Source organism: Hippocampus comes, unplaced genomic scaffold (assembly GCF_001891065.2).
Source record: "Hippocampus comes isolate QL1 unplaced genomic scaffold, H_comes_QL1_v1.1 scaffold22, whole genome shotgun sequence".
In the NCBI taxonomy this organism is placed as follows: domain Eukaryota; kingdom Metazoa; phylum Chordata; class Actinopteri; order Syngnathiformes; family Syngnathidae; genus Hippocampus; species Hippocampus comes.
Genome location: NW_017806175.1, coordinates 1,786,675 through 1,807,313, shown reverse-complemented (window position 1 = coordinate 1,807,313; position 20,639 = coordinate 1,786,675). Strand labels below are relative to the sequence as shown.

Below are 20,639 nucleotides of genomic sequence, written 5' to 3'. Positions count from 1 at the left end.
TCGTAGCAACCCCTTGATGGTGTATTGGTTGACTTTTGTGAAGTGTTCAGTTGCCACCTAGTGACGGTGTGAGTGTGAATGCTTGTCTGTCTCTTTAAGTGTCTCATGATTGACTGGCAACCAGTCTACAGTGTAGTCTGTTTTTTTTTTCTTTTCACCTGAGGTCAGCTGGGATAGGCTCAAGTTCACTGTGACCCCGAACAGGATGAGCGACTTGGAAAATTGTAGTAATATATGATATGTTACATTTTGGAAGTAACTTGCCCAACACTGACAGTAACAAGGCCAGCTTTAGCCGCGCCTGTTGGGAGCAATAATTTTTAAAAAAATGGTTGACGGCCATGTAGGACACAAATCCATGCAGCAAGTCAAGTTCTATTTACGGCGGAGAGTAAATATGAGTATCCTACAACCCAATTCCAAGATATTTCCGCGTCCTGTCCCCAGCAGTCTGTGCAGGGAGGAGATGGAGATTCTGGAGAAGGGCGAGAGGATTTATCACCTTCCATTAGGGACACTAATCTGTTGCAGGTGCTCCTGGCTGTTCTCTGAGGCCGTGTCTGCTCTCTTACCCCCACCCCTCTTTCACCCTCCATATTTGTGACAGAGAAGGAGCAATACTTTTTTTTTCCAGCATCTGAAGAGGGATGATGCCATCTCCGCAATCCTCTCAAATCATCAAACGTGTCAAGATAAGAACAAAGAGAACATGTGTTTGATAACTCTCCCCCATCAGTCACAGCCACCACAATATTGCTGCAGAACAGGCTTTGTTTTTCTCACTCGAGAGTGCTTGGCGATGATGCTGTTTACCATTTTTGAACCGGTGGCATCTTTACTGCGATTTACCCATAATCCACCTTTTTATACCACCCCTATCACATAATCATAGAATTATCGCAACCATCAATACTATATGACAACACAGCAAAACAGCTCACAACCATACCATCTGGAGCAGTTCAACATCAGTATTTATTGACTAAATTATTTGTTGTGTACATTTTATCTGAGCCTGTGTTTTGAGAGTCCACTTCTGTGCGGCCCTTACCGGACCCTGGCAGCATTAATATGTGCAGATTGCTTTTGATGTGTTTTGCCAGTCAAACTTGCGCTGACCAACCAATCAGATGGACTGAAAAACAGGGTCAGGCAAATATGAAATTGGATTGAAACAGTCCCATTGCTAATATAGTCAAGGTGAGGTAGGCTAGCACTTCTGATTCTGAAGGCTCTGGGTAGATTAGACTGACATGGCAACACATACCTGCATAGGTTGGAATCTGAATGAGTGGGTGAGCGTGAGCTGTGGTTGACAGCAGCTCAAGTGTGAGTGTGGGCCCCAACAAAATCATCAATATAGTGAGGGAACACTATTCCCATTCTAAATCAATTCTAAAATACGATTTTGGACAAATCATTGCCGTGACTCTGACCACATGCGAATTGGGAAAATTATATTTGGACAATGTCATCAAGTGAGTGAAACCTTTCAAAAACATCAAATCTATACGTACCCTTGCTTTGCAGTCTCTCTGGTTTTTGGCAATGACAGCTCTCTCCGGGCATACAGTACTAGAAGATTAGCTGCTAGCTGCTGAGACTAGTTGATGGGGAGTGTGGGGGAGGGGGGTGTCTCTATCAGCAGGGTACAACCGCAAGGATGTAGGACAATAAAGCAAAGACCACCAGGACGGATCGAGCCAACAGCTTCACAGAATGCCTGTGGTGCCTTTGGAAGGAGCGATCAAAGACACAAAAGGAACCTAGTGAGAAAGCCTCACTCTGCTGGAAGTCTGCAGTCACAACCGTAGCCCGCTTTGGAATGACAAAATAGAGCAGAGCAGAGATTTGAAGGATCCAGGGATGGAGAAAAAGGAAACTGGGGAGGGGAGAAGTGATACAATTAGGGAGGTTTTCTGACAATTAAAACGAGAACAACTTTGATGTTAAATAAATCAGTTTTTCTTTATTGTATCAACGTGAAATACATAACCTTTCAAAAACATCAAATCTATACGTACCCTTGCTTTGCAGTCTCTCTGGTTTTTGGCAATGACAGCTCTCTCCGGGCATACAGTACTAGAAGATTAGCTGCTAGCTGCTGAGACTAGTTGATGGGGAGTGTGGGGGAGGGGGGTGTCTCTATCAGCAGGGTACAACCGCAAGGATGTAGGACAATAAAGCAAAGACCACCAGGACGGATCGAGCCAACAGCTTCACAGAATGCCTGTGGTGCCTTTGGAAGGAGCGATCAAAGACACAAAAGGAACCTAGTGAGAAAGCCTCACTCTGCTGGAAGTCTGCAGTCACAACCGTAGCCCGCTTTGGAATGACAAAATAGAGCAGAGCAGAGATTTGAAGGATCCAGGGATGGAGAAAAAGGAAACTGGGGAGGGGAGAAGTGATACAATTAGGGAGGTTTTCTGACAATTAAAACGAGAACAACTTTGATGTTAAATAAATCAGTTTTTCTTTATTGTATCAACGTGAAATACATTATGATTTGTGTGTGTGTGTGTGTGTGTGTGTGTGTGTGTGGGGGGGGGGGGATGTATGTGACGGACAGTGCCTTAGAAATTGTAGAAAATGTAGTGCCGCTCTGTGGTCTTGCTTATTATTGTATCGTAGTAGTAGAGTAGTTAGTATGAACAATTTGAATGGTAGATGAGCTGGAATTGAATAACTTTTCTTCGTACTCCCTTTCAGGCACTTCCCTTTTTGTTACCAATTTGCTCATTTGTTATTGTAATATGTTGTTGGAATGTGACACTGACTGTGTTGCTTTTATTTTTGCCTGAACTGAAAACAAAAATGACTGAAAATGAAATGTCAACTTGAATCCGCTGAAAATCTTTCACTGCCTTGGTACTACTGCCCCCATGTGGATTAAAAAGGTACACTCACAAAGGCCGAGCTCTTTCAAGGTGGGGCCACCAGTTTTGCATATACAGTATGGGACATCGCTACCCGTACTTATAGTTTATGAGGATATGACATTTCACGGCGCTAGCTCAAAGCTAACCCCAATCAAACGCATACCTAGTTTTAGTTGGAATGTGGAAGTTTTCATGGAAGCTGCGTTCCTAAAATTTGGAAGTTCCACGTTACCTTGGAACTTGCAGGTTATTTTGTAACTTTCAAGTGACATTGGAACGTCTAAGTGACTTTGGAACTTCCAAGTGATCTTCGAACTTCTAAGGCTCAGATGCCGTTCAATTTATGACGGAACATGAATAACTGAGACAACAGCGCCACCTGGTATACATTTTATTTCACTAAAACGAATACAGTACAATATGACGATGAATTGCATAACTTGGAATTTTGGGGGGGAAAATGGAAGAAAAAAGTGAAGCATGCCAAAAAAAAAAAAATATGGACTTCCAATCTCAATGGGTATGTATGCAAAAAAAAAAAACCTTGCAAATTTCAAACTTGTTCTTTCTCATATAAAATTAATTTAAATGCTAGTCTTATTTGCAGTTGTTAGCAAAAAAAAAAGTTTTAGATAATTTTACTCATGTACTATTGTCAGGTCTACACTGACATTTTTATGAAATGTGACCAAAAGTGATGATAATACATGTGCGTGCGTGCGTGTATTCCATGCGTGTATCCCACGTTTAAGAAACCAATGACTTTGTAAATCCTGCATCGTAGACAACTCCCACTGAGTAAGGAACCTTTAAAAGACATGAGACATGAAAGAAATGCGTGTTGTAATTGTGGTTTTTATGTATTTGACCATCAGTGGGTAGCAGCAGAGCATTTAGAACAGAACTGTAATTCTAGATCTTAGTGATATAAATCTGAGCCTCTTTAACTTTCAATTGAGGAACCCTGTTAATCACTGCTTAAACCTGCTACGCTCGCTTCAGAAGAAATTGTAACGAATAAAAGATGAGAAGCGAGTATAATTCTGTTGGCATCTTTTTATTTGACTCTTTCACCATTTCTGTAGTCCGTATCAAGAAGCAGGTTCTACCCCTTTACAACCTACGAAGTATTTTTCCAGTTTGCCTCTACGGCAACATGTCTCAACATGCCACTTCAGCACAAACTGAGATTCAAAAAAAAAAAAGCGCGCCCCATGGCTTTTGATTAAGATTATTTGTCTTGGTTTGAGGTTTGGAAGAACAAACTGCAATTTTGTCACTGGCTCTGTGTGCAAAGTTTGATGCGGAACAAGAGCTCGCTTTGTGCACACAATATTTCGAAGCATGATCTGTTTGCGTGTGAGGAATGCAGTAACAAGGCAAACATTTCAAAAGATCAATGAATTGGTCTTGTTGAATCCACCATAGCAAAGACGGTAAAACAGTAACACATCTTAAATGTGACAAAAATCCGAAGCCACTCCTGGAAATGAGGGCAGTCGTGGCCCTAACATGTGACATTTTTATTTTATGGCGTGTAGCTGTAGGACTTTTGTATGAAGTAGTCCCTGACATCGGGGAAGAAGTCTCTTGCAACAGTCACGATGTAAGTATACCAAGGATAGAAGAGCTCGCGCTGTCTCGTGGCTCCTGTCTTGATGATGTTCAACGCCGCTTCGGTGGCTGGGTATGCTGGTACATGACTGACGTCCCTAGAACACAAAAAAAAAAAAAAAAATCTGGGAATTTAACCACAGTGGATCCAACGTGAATATACATTCATTCATTTACTGGAATGGTGTCTGATTGAGGGTTTGGGATAGTCGTGGGTTTTTGTCCGTCAGTGTAATCGTCACTAACCCATGTCAAGTTCCGACGGACCTCTCAGTCCGTCACTCTCGGACACCCTTTTTGTTGATGATTGACACAACCTCGCCTGTCCCGGCGTGTGCTTGTTTGTTATCACAGATGGGTTGCTTTAACAGACTGAGTTGACTATTTTTCTACAATAGGTGGCAGTATGCAACAAAGAGATGATTTTGTGTGTGTGTGTGTGTGTGTGTGTGTGTGTGTGTGTGTGTGTGTGTGTGTGTGTGTGTGTGTGTGTGTGTGTGTGTTTTTAAAGCTCTTTGAGCAGCCACCATATGATGCAGACACATTGATATAAAGTGCACAACATTTGACATTTTAATCAAGTATGATTTTTCATGTGTTGGACTATGACATGTTTTTCTTGAGGGGGTGCTGTCGGACTGACGATAGATGGACTAGCGGACCAGTAAAATTTACTGACGGAAGGGATGACGGAAGCACGGTTAAAATAACATGATAGACTGGCCCGCTCCCCATTACCATTTGGTTCAGATTGAAAACATGAGAGGCTGACGATGACGGACGGGTGCCCAGGTCGCTTGATGGATAATGAATGATGGACGAGAAAAATTTTGTAACTTGCCCATCTGTCAATTTGGACCATTGCTCTCTGAACATTGACCAGTTTTAATCTGAACCGCAAACGGTGCGCTTCATTCAGCATTGAGCTATAATAACGTGCTGGCATCAGTCAACACGCTGCCACCGCAAACTTACTTGACTTTCTCCATGGCTGATTCGGTGTCAATGAGGCCCAGTGTACACGTCGTGATGGATACGTTGCTGTTCTTCATGGCCAGCTCATGAGTCAGAGCCCCAAAGAAACCATTCAAGGCAAATTTGGTTGATATGTAAGGAGCTACGAAGGGACTGGTCAATTTACCTGTTGGGGTATCAACAATACTCTTGTAAAAAATAAGTCACAAAAGTGATTTCAGGTCAAATGTCGGAGAGATTGCTAACTTACCTAAAAGAGACGAAACAACTACGACTGAGCCTTTACTTTGCTCAAGGGAGGGGAGGGCTTTCCAGGTCATCTGAGCGTAACTGAAGAAGTTGACCTTTGGGAGGGCCACAGAAACACACGAGGATTTCACAACTGCTAATAAAGTCTCTGTAAAGTGAAATCATAGATTTGTTTCAAAATATTTTGTACATGTTTTGAGAGAAGACTGGTCAACATTTTTTTCACTATTTTTTTTAAATCAGAGATCAAAGTAAACTGTGTGAGATTACTTTTTTTTTTTTTTTTTTTTTTTTTTTTTGCACTGCTTCCAAATCTGCCCTTGTTTTTTTTTATTTTTATTTTAGCTAGCACACTGATGTCAAACTCAAGCAAGGTCCTGGGGCCAGAACTGGCACATAATAGCATTTTATGTAGCCCATGAAGGCCATCATGTATGTCGACTTCATGTTTCTTGCAAATTCACTTGTAACAAAACTGATTATAACAGTAATGTATTATCATATATATTTAGTAATATTTATGCATGAAGGGTTTGGTGCTGAGGATTAAGCGGTGCCTCAGAAGGGAGCGCTGGTCCTTTCCTCTGAAGTGACCTTCCATTAAATGTTAGGAAATCCCCCGCCCTGTCCATTTTTAAAACTTGTTTGAAGACCCGTTTTTATTGTTTGGCTCTTTCACCCAGCATGAGACTGACACTGTTCTATTGTTTTCTGGTATCTACTGTACATGTGTTAGTGTCATTAATTTGTGTTTCAATTGACTGTTTTCACCGTCTTGGTCATTGTATTATTGTTATTTCATGTTATACGTAAAGTTCTTTGTTCCAGCTCAAATTGAGTTTTAGTAGTTGAATAAATCCGAACTTTTGAAATCGATGAATAATTCAGTTTGGTAACTGTGATTTCAATATCAAACAAAATAATTATGATTCTTGTTTTTTTGGCCTAATACACACCCTTAAAGCTTCATAAATCATCACCACTCTTACTCCAACTTACGTCAAGGCAAAGTTTCTTGTTGCGATGTCATAGATTACCTTCATGAGCCACCTGACATGCTCCATATCCCCCTCCCACATGCTGAAGGGGGTTGGTCCAATGTGGTTGAGAACGAGGTAGTCCAAACCTCCGAGCTGGTCGAGAGCGAAATCTACCACCTTCTCCGGGTCAGAGTCACTGGCCATGTCTGCTGCTATGTAAAGAGCCTTCTGAGCTCCCATGCTAAGGCACTTTTCCACCACCTAAAGGCCACAGAATAACAGTTGACGGACGCACAACTCATCGTCCCTTTAAAAAAAAAAAAATCCCTTTGACCAACCTGCTGTAATACTTTCTCCCTCCTCGCCGTAATGACGATCTGGGCGCCAAATTTGGCATAGTGATAGGCCATTTCTTCACCAATACCAGTGCTAGCCCCGGTCACTAAGACCTTGGCACCTCGGAGAGATTCTGAAAGAAAATCCAAGAACACATTTCCGTCAAGAAGTATGTTTCTTTTCAATATCGTGCAAATTTTGAAAAGGGTCCTAAAATAGACAATATACGTTTTTGTTGGGGTAGCAACAGTATGAGGACATCGCCACATTTAAGATCATCTTCACAACCAGCGAACTAAGAAGCTGTATACATGTTTTGGTAGGTGCTGCTGTTTCGTGTAACAACAAAGTACAGAGAAGCTTGGCAAACAGAATCTTGGCAGACTAATTGATTGAAATTTCTTTCTTTAATTTAAGGGAAAAGAGCAGCACGGCCAACAAATGGTTAGCACATCTGCCGAACATTTCTGAGGTTCAAGATTCAAAATTATCCATCCACCCATTTTCTTATCCACTTTTCCTCACAAGAGTCGCATACGTGGTGCAGCCTATCCCAGTGGTCTTCGTGCAGTATCAGCTGGGATAGGCTTCGGCATGCCAGCGATCCTGGTGAGGATTAAGCAATTCAGGTAAGGGATGGATGAAATAAGAGTATTTTCTGTATATCTTCTTTCATTTCAAATCCATCTTTTTTTTCTTTTTTATTTGCTAATCTTTTTATTTTTTGGCCTGATTGCATAAAAAGAAGTACATTTCCTTCCATACTTCTCTCTGGATGCCATTTTCAAAATGAATTAGTCAAAGCCAGTCCCTTTTCTTGGAAGAAAAACTGATCTGTTTATGAAGTAGATGCTCTCATCTCTAATTAGCACAGGCTATCAATGACTAGTTAAATGAGCCCCTGTATTTTCTTGCGGTCTAGGACTACCACTAAACCGAATTTTGTTAGTTCCCTTCCATGTCCCCATTCCAACCTCCTGTGATTTCATTTAAATGCTCGGAACGCCACAATCTGAATACATCCTGTTATGGTCTGAGTCACAAGCATGTCAAATAATGTACGATGACACACTAACTTTGTACCACTCTTCACAAACTCTTCCGCGGGGGAAAACGTTAAAGTTTTGCTGACGTCACGCAGTGGTAACTTGGTCTCCAAACACAAATATGCTGTTGAGTGTCCACTTGTATTATGCGGCTTCCTTTTACCCAGAATTTATAGGAAGAGGATGTACAGTAATTGCTCCTGGAGGGGCTCAGGGTGGAACAACCACAATACATTATTGTACTTTACTGTATATAAATGTACGCTATTTAATAATATCACTCAATCATACAAAAATATTCATCTTTTGTCATTAATGGGCCTGATGGTTAATAATATATACATAGCACAGGACAGTGCAGACCAGTCATTTTGTTCTTCATTTTTTTCTTCTTCGCTTTCTTCTTCACTAAACAGTTATAAAATATAAAAATAGCTATGTTATACATTTTCCAGTCTCCTATGTGCTATGATGAGGAGTCAAAATTTACAGAATATAACAGTTGCCATCGTGGCTTACTTTAGCGTACAGAATATAACAGTTGCCATCGTGGCTTACTTTACTTTACTTTACTTCAGCACTGACTTTGCCTAACGTTCGTCTCAAGGTTAGATAGCGGTTAGCATGGTGAGAGTCAGCTGCCATTCTACATTTCTGACATGTGTGTACTTTTAATGGAACTCCACAACAACAACTGATCGATATCCAACATAAGATATATATTTTATAAACCTTAAGTGTGTTGAACGAAAATGTACAATTCTAAACATAAATAGATTTCTCCATTGCGAGACTAATAAAGGTTTTCTTATCTTATCTTATCTTATCTTATATATCTGTATGCACTGTATGCGTAGTATGCAACATGCCTTTTCTAACGTTGCGAGGCGTTAAATCTTACAATCCAAAAAAGTGTCCAGAACAAACACGTATGTATGGACCCCTCATTCGGATGGAAAGAGATCAACTTTACTTATTTGTGGAAGCCACAATCTCCAGCTTTGATTTAAAACTTGTGCCTACTGCGAATGGTGAATTGCGACTTTGTCTCTCCCACTTGTATTGCTGCAGACAAGCACAGTAATTCACAATTCGTTGAGCTTGTTACAGGTAATTATCAAATGAACTGTCAAACAAAATAATATGTCGACCTGCAACTCGTCAAAACATGGCAAACCTGTCTATTGGGAATTAAAAATAGAATTATAACGTGTGTTCAGAAAATCACTCTGCACTTACTGTATGTTATTTACAGACATGATTCAATTGAATATAGAATAGAATACAGAGTGCACATAAATAATCTGTACGGAAACGTCTGTGAATAAAAAAATATATATAAGTGCACAATGATTTTCAGAACATACATGATCAAGTGATGAGACTAAAAATGTAAATTATGTAATAAAGTATATTTTTGGGGTGGGGAAGTGTAAAAAAATAGCAATTGAATCATGCACTACAAAATAACTTTAATACTGTCATGAACATTCGTGATCACATTTAGTTACATAACACAACTAAGGAGAGTGTTGCTTTACTTTTTACAACATCCACTATTGCATCCCATTTCTAGTAGTGTCCTGTAACGTTTGAACCAGAAAAAGTTTCAAATACTGTCCAATTTGAAGTTTTTTTTTCATATCCAGCACCAAATCATACTTCATATGTAAATAGAAAATGTAGTTTTATACTGTACATCACTGAAAATTACATTGCATCACTCATAACATAGCATTGATTAAAAGCCCTCACGATTCATTCGAGTAAAAAACAAAAAGTCATTAATTAATATTATTTATTTATATTAAGTGCTCAGGGCTTACCCGCATTGAAGGTGGGCGCGTACCACTTGGCAGCGAGCAGAGCCACGGTGACACTCGTGAGCAGCACTTTGGTCAACGTTTTCATGTTGTAAACTAATTATAATTTAGATTAAGTCGGCAAGAAAAAACACCCAGCTGACCAAAGTACCTTGCATGAGAAGTGAATCGCAAATCGAGGGCAGTGTTTACGTGAACCCTCCCCTCTTGGCATGTGCAAAAAGGGTGTGTGTTGCGCAGCTAAGATAATGTTAATGTCTGTCCTCATGCTTCTAATAAGGAAGTCAAAGTTGGGGGAAAAAAGAAGCTAGCTATCAAACTGGAAGTGATTTTATGTTTTAAAAATATTTGTATTGTTGTGTCGGTTTTTCATTGGCATGAGGTTAAAACGTTTTATGACATAACACAAGTGCGTGGCAGAACTTGATGAGGGGTAGGTACCAGATGTACTCGGACTGTCAGATCAGCTCGAGGGGCCTGCGTTGGCCGATTACGTAATACTACGGCACAACCAATCAGACAAACTAAATGACGCTTTATGAAACAAAAGTCAGGAAGTGCCCGTGGTCCGTTCATTCAAGGCTCGAACATTTGTACAATTGTAAAACAAACTGTAGCACAAAACTATACTTTATTAGTGACTGTAAAATTTATAACTCTACTATTATGCCTTATTACATTAGAATCAGGATGTGCTCTGAGCGATTGTTCATTCAATTCTCATCAAGGCTTGAACATTTTATATTTATAATACTGAGAATTAACAACTTACTCTACCGTCATGTTGAGATGTTCATTTTTAATAATGCAAAAAGATGTTCTCAGGTCAGATCTCTATCAATAGAAAAAAAGCAATTTTGGGGGGTGGGGGAGATTTTTCATTTTTGCAATCAAAACAAGATGGACTCAGGTAAGATCAATATCAATAGAAAAAAAAGAGCAAAAATATCTTTACACATTTCTTATTCGTCTCAGCAAATATGTTTGCTATTACATATTTCCTATCTGCGTATACGTTGTATGATTGTCGATGATTATTGGTTGTCAGCCACTTGCAGGGCACACATAGACAAACAACCATTCGTGTTCACACTCACACCTCAGGACAATATAGAGTGTTCCTATTACTGTTATTTTATTTTTAATGTTCTGTAAAGGCTCACAGTGCAGAGGTGCAGGTTTTGATTTTGGCTCCACCCTTCCTGTGTCGAGGTTGCATGTTCTCCCCGTACCTGTGTGGGTTTTCTCTGGGTATTCCCACATTCTAAAAACATGCGTGGCATGTTGAATGAAGACTCTAAATTGTCCCTAGGTGTGAGTGTGAGTGTGGATGGTTGTTCATCTATGTGTGCCCTGCGATTGCCTGGCAAACAGTTCAGGGTGTACCCCGCCTACTGCTCAGATAAGCGGATCAGAAAATGGATGGATGTTCTGTTAAGTGCTTTGTGACAGCTACAGCTGTTGTAAAAGCACTATATAAATAAAGATCAATCGATCTATCTAACCAAAATGAACTTGAGGTAACCGATTTGTTTAATTACAGCATGTTTGCTAATCAGCTACTGACTTTACAGTTAGCAAACTTAGCATGATTTGACAACCCTCCAACCATTCCGCAACATACATGGTACACTACCTCACAGTCACGTGACCGAAAAAAATGAGCATTTGAGTGCCCTATAGACTGCCAACCACAGACTTAGATATACAACAAATCATACATAAGTCTGTGATGCCAGCGAGAGCTTTTGTTACAAATTACGACCACACATACAGATTGCGTTCCATTCTCCTCAACTCGTGTAATGAATGACATTGTACCATGCTGAAAATATTCATCGTCCGGCAGTGCAAATTGTGAGAATAAATGGAAAAAAATATCGTGTGTCATTTTATTTGCGAAATCTATTAAACGACCGTGTTTTTAAATATAGCAGAGTTTGTGTCATTGTGTAAGGTTAAAAAAAGAAACATGGAAATTGAAAATGTAAAATGATTTACGACACATGCCGTACACCACTCGTCTTTGAAGGAAACTTTATTGAAACACTGTTGTGGGCAAACAACAGTGTGTCCTTCAGTCTGTTTTTAGGGGCGCTTCGTCAACCAAGAATCAGCGTTGGTTTGAAAGAAAAGCGTTCTTTTGTGGACCATGGCAGCAAAGATTTTCCCCGTCATCAAGTAAATCTTCTCTTCTTGTGCGCAGTACTTTGTTGCCGCTGTAGGAGTCAGCTAAATTGAAACGTACAACAAACTAGCTAGTTCACCAGGCGAAGCTAGGGCTGTCTTCCTGTAGTCGGCTGTCAGTTTAATGAAGTCAATACATGTACTGTTCAACACATTCTTGCTATGTTCTGTTTTGTACGTTTCCCAACGTCCTGAATGAATGAGCTAATATTCCACAGTTAGCAAAAACAAGCTAAGGACACATTGAAGTCTTGCTGCATTACTAATACATGACTTAATCGAATGTGACGTGTTGGTCGAAAAGTGTGCTTACGTCTTTCTTCGAACGTAATTTTCCAGACTGGCCACGAAGGTGACCCTTGCAGGAGGGGCTCTTTACGTCGCCCATGACTCCGGACTCCTGGGCACCAGCAAGCAGGGCTTCGAGGCTCTGGAGCGGGCCAGAGCGGCCATACCGCCCGCTATGGAGGAGTGGATGAAGTACTTTGGCTTGGAGGTATTCGTAACAACCTAATAACTGGAAGCCTATACAGAGGTTCGCCTCTTACGACGGAGTTCATTCCTACGGCAGTGATGTAACGTCGATCATTTGGCCACATTAAAGCAGGAAAGTTACAGTAACTATTTTTTGGAAAAACACTTTTCACCCATAAATTAAAAACAAAGATCAAATCAAAACCAGTAACTATGCTCCTAAATGAGTGTGCCTTCCTGTTCAGCGTGATGTCTAGCCTATGTCATCAGATTCAGTCAAGTCATAATTACCATAAATATTTGTTTGAAAAAATGTGTGGACCATAGATGTCAAACAAATGAAAAACAGGAAATACAGTCAAACCTGACTGTGTTTGGTCATTGATACGGGCTAATGACATCACTCTCTGCGGGCTACCCTTCAGCTCGGGCCCTTGGCAAACGTGTAGCCTGCCTTGTTGTGGCATCTCTACTTCCAGGCCATAAATATTAATACAATGTCAAAGCACTAAGTATGGCAGGAACTGGGCATTGCTACATTTGTCGTGTGACTTCGTATATTGCCACTGCGCAAACTAGTTCATTATGAGCCATCCGTAACTGTGAACCCTTGGATGACAAATTAAGACTGACATTAACAAAAACTTTTATCGGTCACAGTTTTTCTCTGCGACAAGAAAAATCAACATTCACTACATTTGCAAATACTGTACTCACAAAGATTCACCGCTCAGTGGGATATCATCTTATTAGGGTTAAGGTGAAACATCTTCATTAATAAGAATAAGAAAACCTTTATTCATCTCACAATGGAGAAATTCCCAATTTACAGCAGCAAATTTATGAAAGGAAGAAAGTAGAATAACAAAAAGTATGGAAGCTGCTGTAAAGGCAACAACCGAGAATAGTCCAGTTACCTCAAAGCAACTTTTCCAGAATACCATGACCTGAGAATCTACATGAACATATGAACTTGAATGCCACAAAATGGAATTTGAATGTAGTGTAACCTATTTGACTGTCTCTTCAGGCTCAGCTTCCAGCAGTGCCCAAGGTTGAGTTTTCCCCGGTCCAGGCCTGGAATTCTGGTGAGCAACAATAACATAAAATGATTTGTTTTCCCAACAATGAGCAAAACTCTTACGATAACGCAAGGCAGACTAATTTTTTTTAATAGGACATTTCATACACAAGGTAATGCAATGTGCTTCATGCAACCAACGACACATAAAAGCTTTTACAAACACACCAGTTATTAAACTCAAAACCTGGATGACCATTGTGCTTATTTCAACATTAATTGCATACACAAATGCTAACGTAAATCATTCTTATTGGTTGCAGCAATACTTTGACTAGTGACAGTGTAGTGTTTTCCAATATTGTGGACTTGTTGGGGGAAAAAAAAAATTAATAATTGCATGTAGCAGCCTGGTAAATTTCAGGTACAGTCATGATCATATATTATGCTTTGACTTTTTCCTTTCTTGTTCATTCCAAATAAGTCACCTGCTGTATTTTGTTTCACTCTGTTGAAGGGGTGCGGACGTCCATTTCAGCTCTGTCGGAGGCCCCCAGAAAAGCAAGCGAATATTCCACCCGGGGCCTGCAATACGTTAAAGACCTCGCCAAGTGAAACACTAACATCCCTGGAGGCAAGCAGATTATTGTTATCAAAAAGTCTTTATCACTTTGCACTTGACTGACATGTCCTTGAGCGTTGTTGCCTGTTGAGCAAAGGTGGGGAAGGCCAGGTAAGGCCACGTGTTTCTAGTGAGAACACAGCCATGGAGTTATAAATGCAAATAAGACCTCAGAGGAATCGTTATTTAAAAAAAAAGCCCACAAATGGTCTAAGTTTAATCAAACATTTTTCAAGTCATCATATCATCCACTTGCAGGACTAAAATGGCCCCTGATATGACAAAGGTCCCCCTGCCCCCCCCACCTCTCTTCAAAAGAAGAAACGTCCAACAAGTTATTCAATTCAAGAGATGTAGGTTGTGGTATTGTACATAATGCTAGAAATATAACATTTTTAAAAAAAAATAAACAACCAACTGCACAAATTGTTTCTCTTCCACAAATCTTTTACTTTTTGGCCTGATATTTCATCGACATGCTTCTACTTTCCAAAAGCGTTCATCTTCGGTTAATTGAAGGACTCAAAATGATTTGCCCTCCGATAGGCCTAGGCGTGATTGTGAGTGTGAATGGTTCTTGATTGTCAACGTGTGCCCTGCGATTGGTTGGCACCCAGTTTAGGGTGCACCCCGACGACTGCCCAAAGTCAGCTGGAGTAGGCTCCAGCACGCCCGCGAACCTAGTTTAAAATGTGTCTGATGTCTGTTACTTACCTCTACAAGTTTCAGTGATAGAAATTAAAATTCCTCAGATAAGATGAGCCTCACGTTATCAAAAGTTCTGCAACTGCCCCGTGTTCCACTTATCATTATCTGCATTCATATTTACACAAACAGGAACATGTAGAGGTCAAAGGCTGTATGCTTGAAAGAAACATAACATACCCTAAATTCTAAAATGAGTTCCCAGGTGCTCGAGGAAGTGCACAGATAAATTGGAGGCAAAAAATGGGTGTCGATCCCATCTCTTTTTTTAATGTTACTAATTCCTACTCTCATGAGTTGGGTGAACAGTTTGTTGAAAAATCACACAACTAGAACCAGGGTTGGTGTGAGCTACCTGTTTATTGTTTGGATAAAATATTCACGACAATTTCACACAACTTGTACACATTAAATACTGAAAGTGCTGCATTTTTTTTAAACCATCATGCCTGTAAATTGAAGCCGATTATTGAGCAGGTGGGGACTAAGCTAATCATGTAAACGTACAATAAAGTGCTCCCGACAATATCAACAGAGATTATACGACCACTGATGATTTTTGTATTGAAAGTTTTTCTTCCTGCATGTTTTTTTTTCCACTGCCAAACACAAGCACCAGGACACACTTGACTGCAAGCTTGTTTGCAAGTTGCCTATTGAGAAGACACTTGAATGCAAAACAATTAGAAGCCTTCAGACGTGATGATCTCTAAGACACACGCGGGGAACCTTTTATCCATATTATTACTTATGAAAACAACCGCTAATTATGTATTATCAGCATGTTAGGGTTACACATTTGTCCCAGGTTGTAATTGTTTTTAGTATTTGGTTCCCCTACCGCTGCTGTATGTACAGTATAGTGCCAAAGGAAAAAAAAAGAGCCTGAAGGCACTTGATGATTTTTTTTTGTGGAGTACAGTGTCATTGGGAAGCAAGCAAAATTCATCCAAGCAGTACAAAGAATGCACCGCAGTTAAAGGAGCAGATACCCTGCGATAATGACACCTTTTATTATATAGCCAACTAGAGGCTAAACACTCAATGTCTTGTAAAGCACTTGTGCGATATTACACTCGTTCCGACTTTTAAGTATAATCCCCCCCAAATGCATTTAATTCCCTGGTAGTCCACTTAATGCCAATGTGGAGTGGGCTGTATCCCAACTTGGTGTCAGCAAACTGAAAAAAATGGCCTCGTTGACTTGGAATATGCAAAGACGGCAAGTAGGATGAACGCTACAGTTGTGCTGTGCAAACATACAAAGAAAAAAAAAACAGAGCATACATGAATTAGAAAGCGTTGACTACTCTGCCATGGCTTTAAATAAGAGATTAGAAAGATGAGCAAGGGCGGGATGGACTGCGTCTCTCTCTCTCTCTCTCCCTCTTTCCTCCTCTTAAGTGGTTTTCACCAGGTCATAGACGTGGATGTGAAAGTCATCGTCATATTTAATATAGTAGACAGAGGGCTTGGCGGGGACCTGGTAGATGACCAGGCCGGTCCTCTTCACACCTTTGTCAGTCACGTACTCCACCTGTTTGCCCACCAGGCTCTCAGTCTCTTCCCCGGGCTTCCTGTCAGCGGGCAACAGGTGCTTGTTTTCTGAACAAAATAGAAGGACAGGGACGTTTTGGTCAAACACGTTGAAGTACTTGTCACTCTTTTCCGTCCTCACGGTCAAGACGAACGAGTCATACAATCAGAGTAGTGCCCTGGTTATCGCAGGGGTTACATTCAGCAGATGATAGATGAAATTCTGTGAAGTAGTGGCCATATAATTATTTTATTTGTGTCTGGACAGTATATTTGAAAGCTTTATGCTATTCTTTGATGCACTTTTCTCCGGGCTCTCACTTACTGCTCTGTGAGTCTGAAATAACATGTCACTGTTGAAAATTTGTCACCACAAAATTCTGCGATGTCGCAAAAAATATGTGCTACAAAATGTGTTACGTATGAGAAAAAAATCAACGATAAGCGCATGCGAAAGTCAAAAGCCAAAAATAAATCATGCACTGCAGCCATAATAAAACCATAAAATTAAGAAAAACAATGTTTATTTAATTTTTGATTATATTGGTGCTGGTATAATTAGAAAAAGATTTCTGTTTTTTTTTTCCCATAATGCCATGGAGTATGCGCATGCGAAAGTTAATAGCCTGTGGCATTATGAGAAAAAATAAATACTTGTGTGGCAGAATTATGTTGTCATGGTGGATACTTAAAAGACTACATGTTGTCGTTGAGAAATAAATTCTTTCATATTAATAATTAGTTGCCTTAATATCCTAGTATCTTTCTTTAATTCATAAAGATTAATTGCTTGTTTGTTAAAAATATAAGATAAATGAAAGGGACTGTGCAAAAAAAGAATCGCATAAATCATGGCAATCGCAATTTTTAGGGGGGGAAAAAAATGGCAATTCGATTTTTACATAATCGTTCAGCCCGAGATGCTGCAGCGTGACACACATTCTTATGGACAGCCCTGATACATATTTAACATGGCCATTGAGGACACGCTGTTACGTACCCGCTTCGGGCAGAATCCTCAGGTCCCCGTCGGCGTAATCGTCCCATAGTTGGTACATATAAAGAACCGGGTCCTTTTCATAGGTGATATAATACCAGTTGGTCATGATTGGCGCTCTGGAGAGCACCATCCCTCGCCACTCGTTCTTCTCACCGTCCTCCTTTTCAAAGAGATGCTCCACGGCTTTGCCCACCAGCTCTTCAGCCCCCGGGGGTATCTTGATCCTGTTGTTTACTGCGCACAAAGATTCACTTGATGAACACTCCACCAAATCACGTACAACTCGAGGCACAACCACTGTAATAAGAATATTAAGAAGAATAATTAAAGCATTCAGTAGTGGTGAACAGGCCCTTGCATTCATAATTCCAAGTAAAACCCTTGAAATAATCAATAAGTCACATTAGACGCCGAAGGCAGAAAAAAAAATTAAGTGTCACCTATTTATAGTAGGATACCGGCCTCTGATGAGGAGCCAATTCTTTGGTAGGAGTTGGTTGAGTTCCCCCTGGAATTCAACCAACCCATGTCCTTGACGTTTACCTGTTTACTTTTTTCGACATCATGCTGTGATATGTGTCCATGAAATTTTGGAAAAACTGGTGCCAGGTGCTAAAGTTTTTTTAACTTTCAGCGGGGGGGGTGACTGAGTAAATTTTAAGGGGTTGTTTATTAAAAAATGCATTTTCAATAGGATGCATGTGCTTGCAAAAACTGGTGAATTAGCAGGCGTGTTAAGGGCCCCCAAAAGGCGACTTATTCATCATAAAAAAACATTTATTTTTTTTGTGGACGTACCGACACTTTCCGAGAGGACCTGCAGGTTTGACACGCGCTCATCCTTGAACAGCTCGATGCCGTAGACGCAATCGAAGCCGTCGTACTTCACCATATAGAGTGATGGGTTGACGCCGAGTCTGTCCAGCACGGTGCCCTTCCATTTGCTCTGGTTGCCCTTCTCGCGCCAGTTGTGCTGAATGCGCACCCCTAGGATGCAGTTGGGGTCAGGGCTCCCGGCGTCGCTCAGCTCCCCGCTGCTTCGCTTCCTGCCAAATACAAGTGCGTTATTGTATGACCCTGAAGGAACTATTTTATTTACACTGTGATAACATTCATAACAAGAATGCTGTCAGACTTCACAACATTATACAGCTTGCATTATTGGTGATAATTTTTGAAGTTTTTTTTTTTTTTTAATTGTCTTAATTGTAGGTTGTACTGGTGCAGAATTGTGGTGCATCATTAATATATCAAGTAAAAAGTTAACTCACAGTTTTCAGTACACAGAGCCGTGAGCTAATGTGTCCTAACTTTTTCTTCTAAAGGCAGCATAAGGATGCAAAGGCCAGTTTGCCTTTTTTTATTTTTTAATTTACTGAACATGCTAAACCCAAGCGACCCGGTGGACGAGTGGTTAGCGCGTCGACCTCGCAGTGCAGAGGTACCGGGTTCAATTCCAGCTCCGGCCTTCCTGTGTTGAGTTTGCATGTTCTCCCCGTGCCTGTGTGGGTTATTTTCCGGGTACTCCGGCTTCCTCCCACATTCCAAAAACATGCATTGCACGCTGATTGAACACTCTAAATTTTCCCTTGGTGTGAGTGTGAGCGCGGATCGCTGTTCGTCTATGTGTACCATGCGATTGGCTGGCCAGTTCAGGGTTTCCCCCGCCTACTGCCCGAAGACAGCTGGGATAGGCTCCAGCACGCCCCTTGAGCGACCCTTGTGAGGATAAAGCGGATAAGAAAATGGATGGATGCTCAACCCAAAACATCAGTGTCGGTAAAGCCATGCAAAGCAATTCATACTGTTTGTATAAATGGTATATGTATTCATTTTAAAAAATTGACGTTTTAGGGTGGACAAGTATCCCACTCGTCGCTATACAAAGCAGCAGCAGAATCAGATCTCCAGTTCAGAACCAAAACAAGAGCAGTCTGTTCTTAGATGACCTTGACACTGAGCAGGAGGTGGAGCAAACAACTGCAACTCCTAGGTGTGTCTTGCCAAAGGTTGTTTGATTTGTTGAAACGCAGGAGAGTGAGAGATTTTTTTTCATCTCTTCTCCTGCCTTGCCACCCAGTGTCCAAAATAAGTAGGACAATGCTGGTGTTACAATGTATTAAAGAAAAAAAACAAGATTCAACCCCAAAACATGAACATTAAGCAACATTTGGCTGATCACTGCACCAAATATTGTTATACAGTACATTTAGTATGACCCTTGGAGTATAAACTGATCCATATAAACCTAATCTCATTAACATTATCTTAGTATGAACATACCTGCCTCTTTTCTTTGACATGCCTCCACAAATCTGATGGCTACGGGCTAAAAGGAAACGAGAACATTGTTTTAGTTACAGTCAGCATATGACATACAGCATGTGGAACATTTCCCAAAACATATGTGGCAAATTGCGCCAACGGCTCACGTCATCCCAGCGCGCGGAGATGGACAGCTCCCCTCAGCCAATAGCATTGTGTCCCTGGGAACCACTTCCTGTGTATTTACGTCGCCCAAACTGCGTCGCCCGCAATGGAAGTGATAATGTGCATATATGTGGGCGTGTGTGCCGTCTGGCATGGCTAACTAGCAGTTAGCTCACCCCTAAGTAACAATTTGGAATTGGCAAGCCCTTGTTCGGTACGCCAGCCGTGTCGAAGGACAACTCGTGTTGGCAAAATGACACTGTCGTACAAATGGGATACAAAAGTCTGTCTCAAACGTGATGTCACGCAGGCTACAGAAGGCGCCGACACACCTGTGCGCGCTTACATCCAACATATAAGGTCATAGTTTGATTCTGTCGTGTCATATTACCAGTTTCCCTCGCTTGTCCGAGCGCCACCTCAATGCAGACGTTCCAGGGAGGCAAGGGGTGGGGGCGGCTAGAAGCTACATCCGCCTCTCAGAAGTTCCACTGACAGCCGACAAGCCTTACGTCTGCCTTCACCTGCACGCTGATTTCATATCTGTTCGGTTCTTCTTCCAACGAAAATGTTGCTCCACACGGAGCGAGACTCAAGGAAATCTCGCGAAAGCCGCGTGAAAAGCCGGAGATGGAGGAAAAGGACTTCAACTCCCAGCATGCCGTTCGGTCGTGAACAGCCGGAGAAGACGTTGGCGTGCGCGCAAAAGACGCTGGGAAATGAGGGCGGGCAACTTCGGTGGGCCTGCTCAGCATCCGAGGT

At 41.1% G+C, this 20,639-nt stretch overlaps 3 protein-coding genes across 4 annotated transcripts; 1 reads left to right on the top strand and 2 right to left on the bottom strand.

The window, feature by feature from the left end:
* Window positions 1–4,344: 4,344 nt before the first annotated feature.
* hsd11b1la (hydroxysteroid (11-beta) dehydrogenase 1-like a) lies at window positions 4,345–10,122 on the bottom strand. Its single transcript, XM_019896610.1, has 6 exons — window positions 9,906–10,122; window positions 7,036–7,166; window positions 6,755–6,958; window positions 5,719–5,812; window positions 5,469–5,634; window positions 4,345–4,591 (listed from the first exon to the last, which is right to left on the bottom strand). The coding sequence occupies exons 1-6, from the start codon at window positions 9,988–9,990 to the stop codon at window positions 4,408–4,410; spliced, it is 864 nt and encodes a 287-aa protein (XP_019752169.1). The 5' UTR covers window positions 9,991–10,122; the 3' UTR covers window positions 4,345–4,407.
* A 1,818-nt stretch (window positions 10,123–11,940) lies between these two features.
* On the top strand, window positions 11,941–14,631 carry micos13 (mitochondrial contact site and cristae organizing system subunit 13). Of its 2 annotated transcripts, XM_019896616.1 has the most exons (5): window positions 11,941–12,083; window positions 12,429–12,585; window positions 13,594–13,651; window positions 14,102–14,218; window positions 14,465–14,631. In XM_019896616.1, exons 1-4 carry the CDS (start codon window positions 12,055–12,057, stop codon window positions 14,197–14,199), a joined length of 342 nt encoding a protein of 113 aa, XP_019752175.1. In that variant the 5' UTR covers window positions 11,941–12,054; the 3' UTR covers window positions 14,200–14,218; window positions 14,465–14,631. The 2 variants fall into 2 exon arrangements, with proteins under 2 accessions (XP_019752175.1, XP_019752174.1); XM_019896615.1 differs by having other exon boundaries at window positions 14,102–14,602.
* A 621-nt stretch (window positions 14,632–15,252) lies between these two features.
* On the bottom strand, window positions 15,253–20,623 carry LOC109532029 (spindlin-1-like). The gene is made up of 5 exons (XM_019896613.1): window positions 20,269–20,623; window positions 19,731–19,776; window positions 18,246–18,493; window positions 17,448–17,681; window positions 15,253–16,516 (listed from the first exon to the last, which is right to left on the bottom strand). The coding sequence occupies exons 2-5, from the start codon at window positions 19,748–19,750 to the stop codon at window positions 16,311–16,313; spliced, it is 708 nt and encodes a 235-aa protein (XP_019752172.1). The 5' UTR covers window positions 19,751–19,776; window positions 20,269–20,623; the 3' UTR covers window positions 15,253–16,310.
* Between the last annotated feature and the right edge of the window lie 16 nt (window positions 20,624–20,639).

Bases quoted from the DNA above. Each gene is read 5' to 3' on its own strand.
- micos13 (XM_019896616.1), top strand. From the start codon at position 12,055: ATGGCAGCAAAGATTTTCCCCGTCATCAA. The intron at 12,586-13,593 runs GTATTCGTAACA...CTGTCTCTTCAG, and splicing joins TGAAGTACTTTGGCTTGGAG to GCTCAGCTTCCAGCAGTGCC. The intron at 13,652-14,101 runs GTGAGCAACAAT...ACTCTGTTGAAG, and splicing joins GGTCCAGGCCTGGAATTCTG to GGGTGCGGACGTCCATTTCA.
- hsd11b1la (XM_019896610.1), bottom strand. From the start codon at position 9,990: ATGAAAACGTTGACCAAAGTGCTGCTCACGAGTGTCACCGTGGCTCTG. The intron at 7,167-9,905 runs GTAAGCCCTGAG...ATTTTCTTTCAG, and splicing joins CGCGCCCACCTTCAATGCGG to AATCTCTCCGAGGTGCCAAG. The intron at 5,635-5,718 runs GTAAGTTAGCAA...ATACCCCAACAG, and splicing joins AGTTGTTTCGTCTCTTTTAG to GTAAATTGACCAGTCCCTTC.
- LOC109532029 (XM_019896613.1), bottom strand. From the start codon at position 19,750: ATGTCAAAGAAAAGAGGCAG. The intron at 17,682-18,245 runs GTACGTCCACAA...CTTTGTGCGCAG, and splicing joins GGTCCTCTCGGAAAGTGTCG to TAAACAACAGGATCAAGATA. The intron at 16,517-17,447 runs GTACGTAACAGC...TATTTTGTTCAG, and splicing joins GAGGATTCTGCCCGAAGCGG to AAAACAAGCACCTGTTGCCC.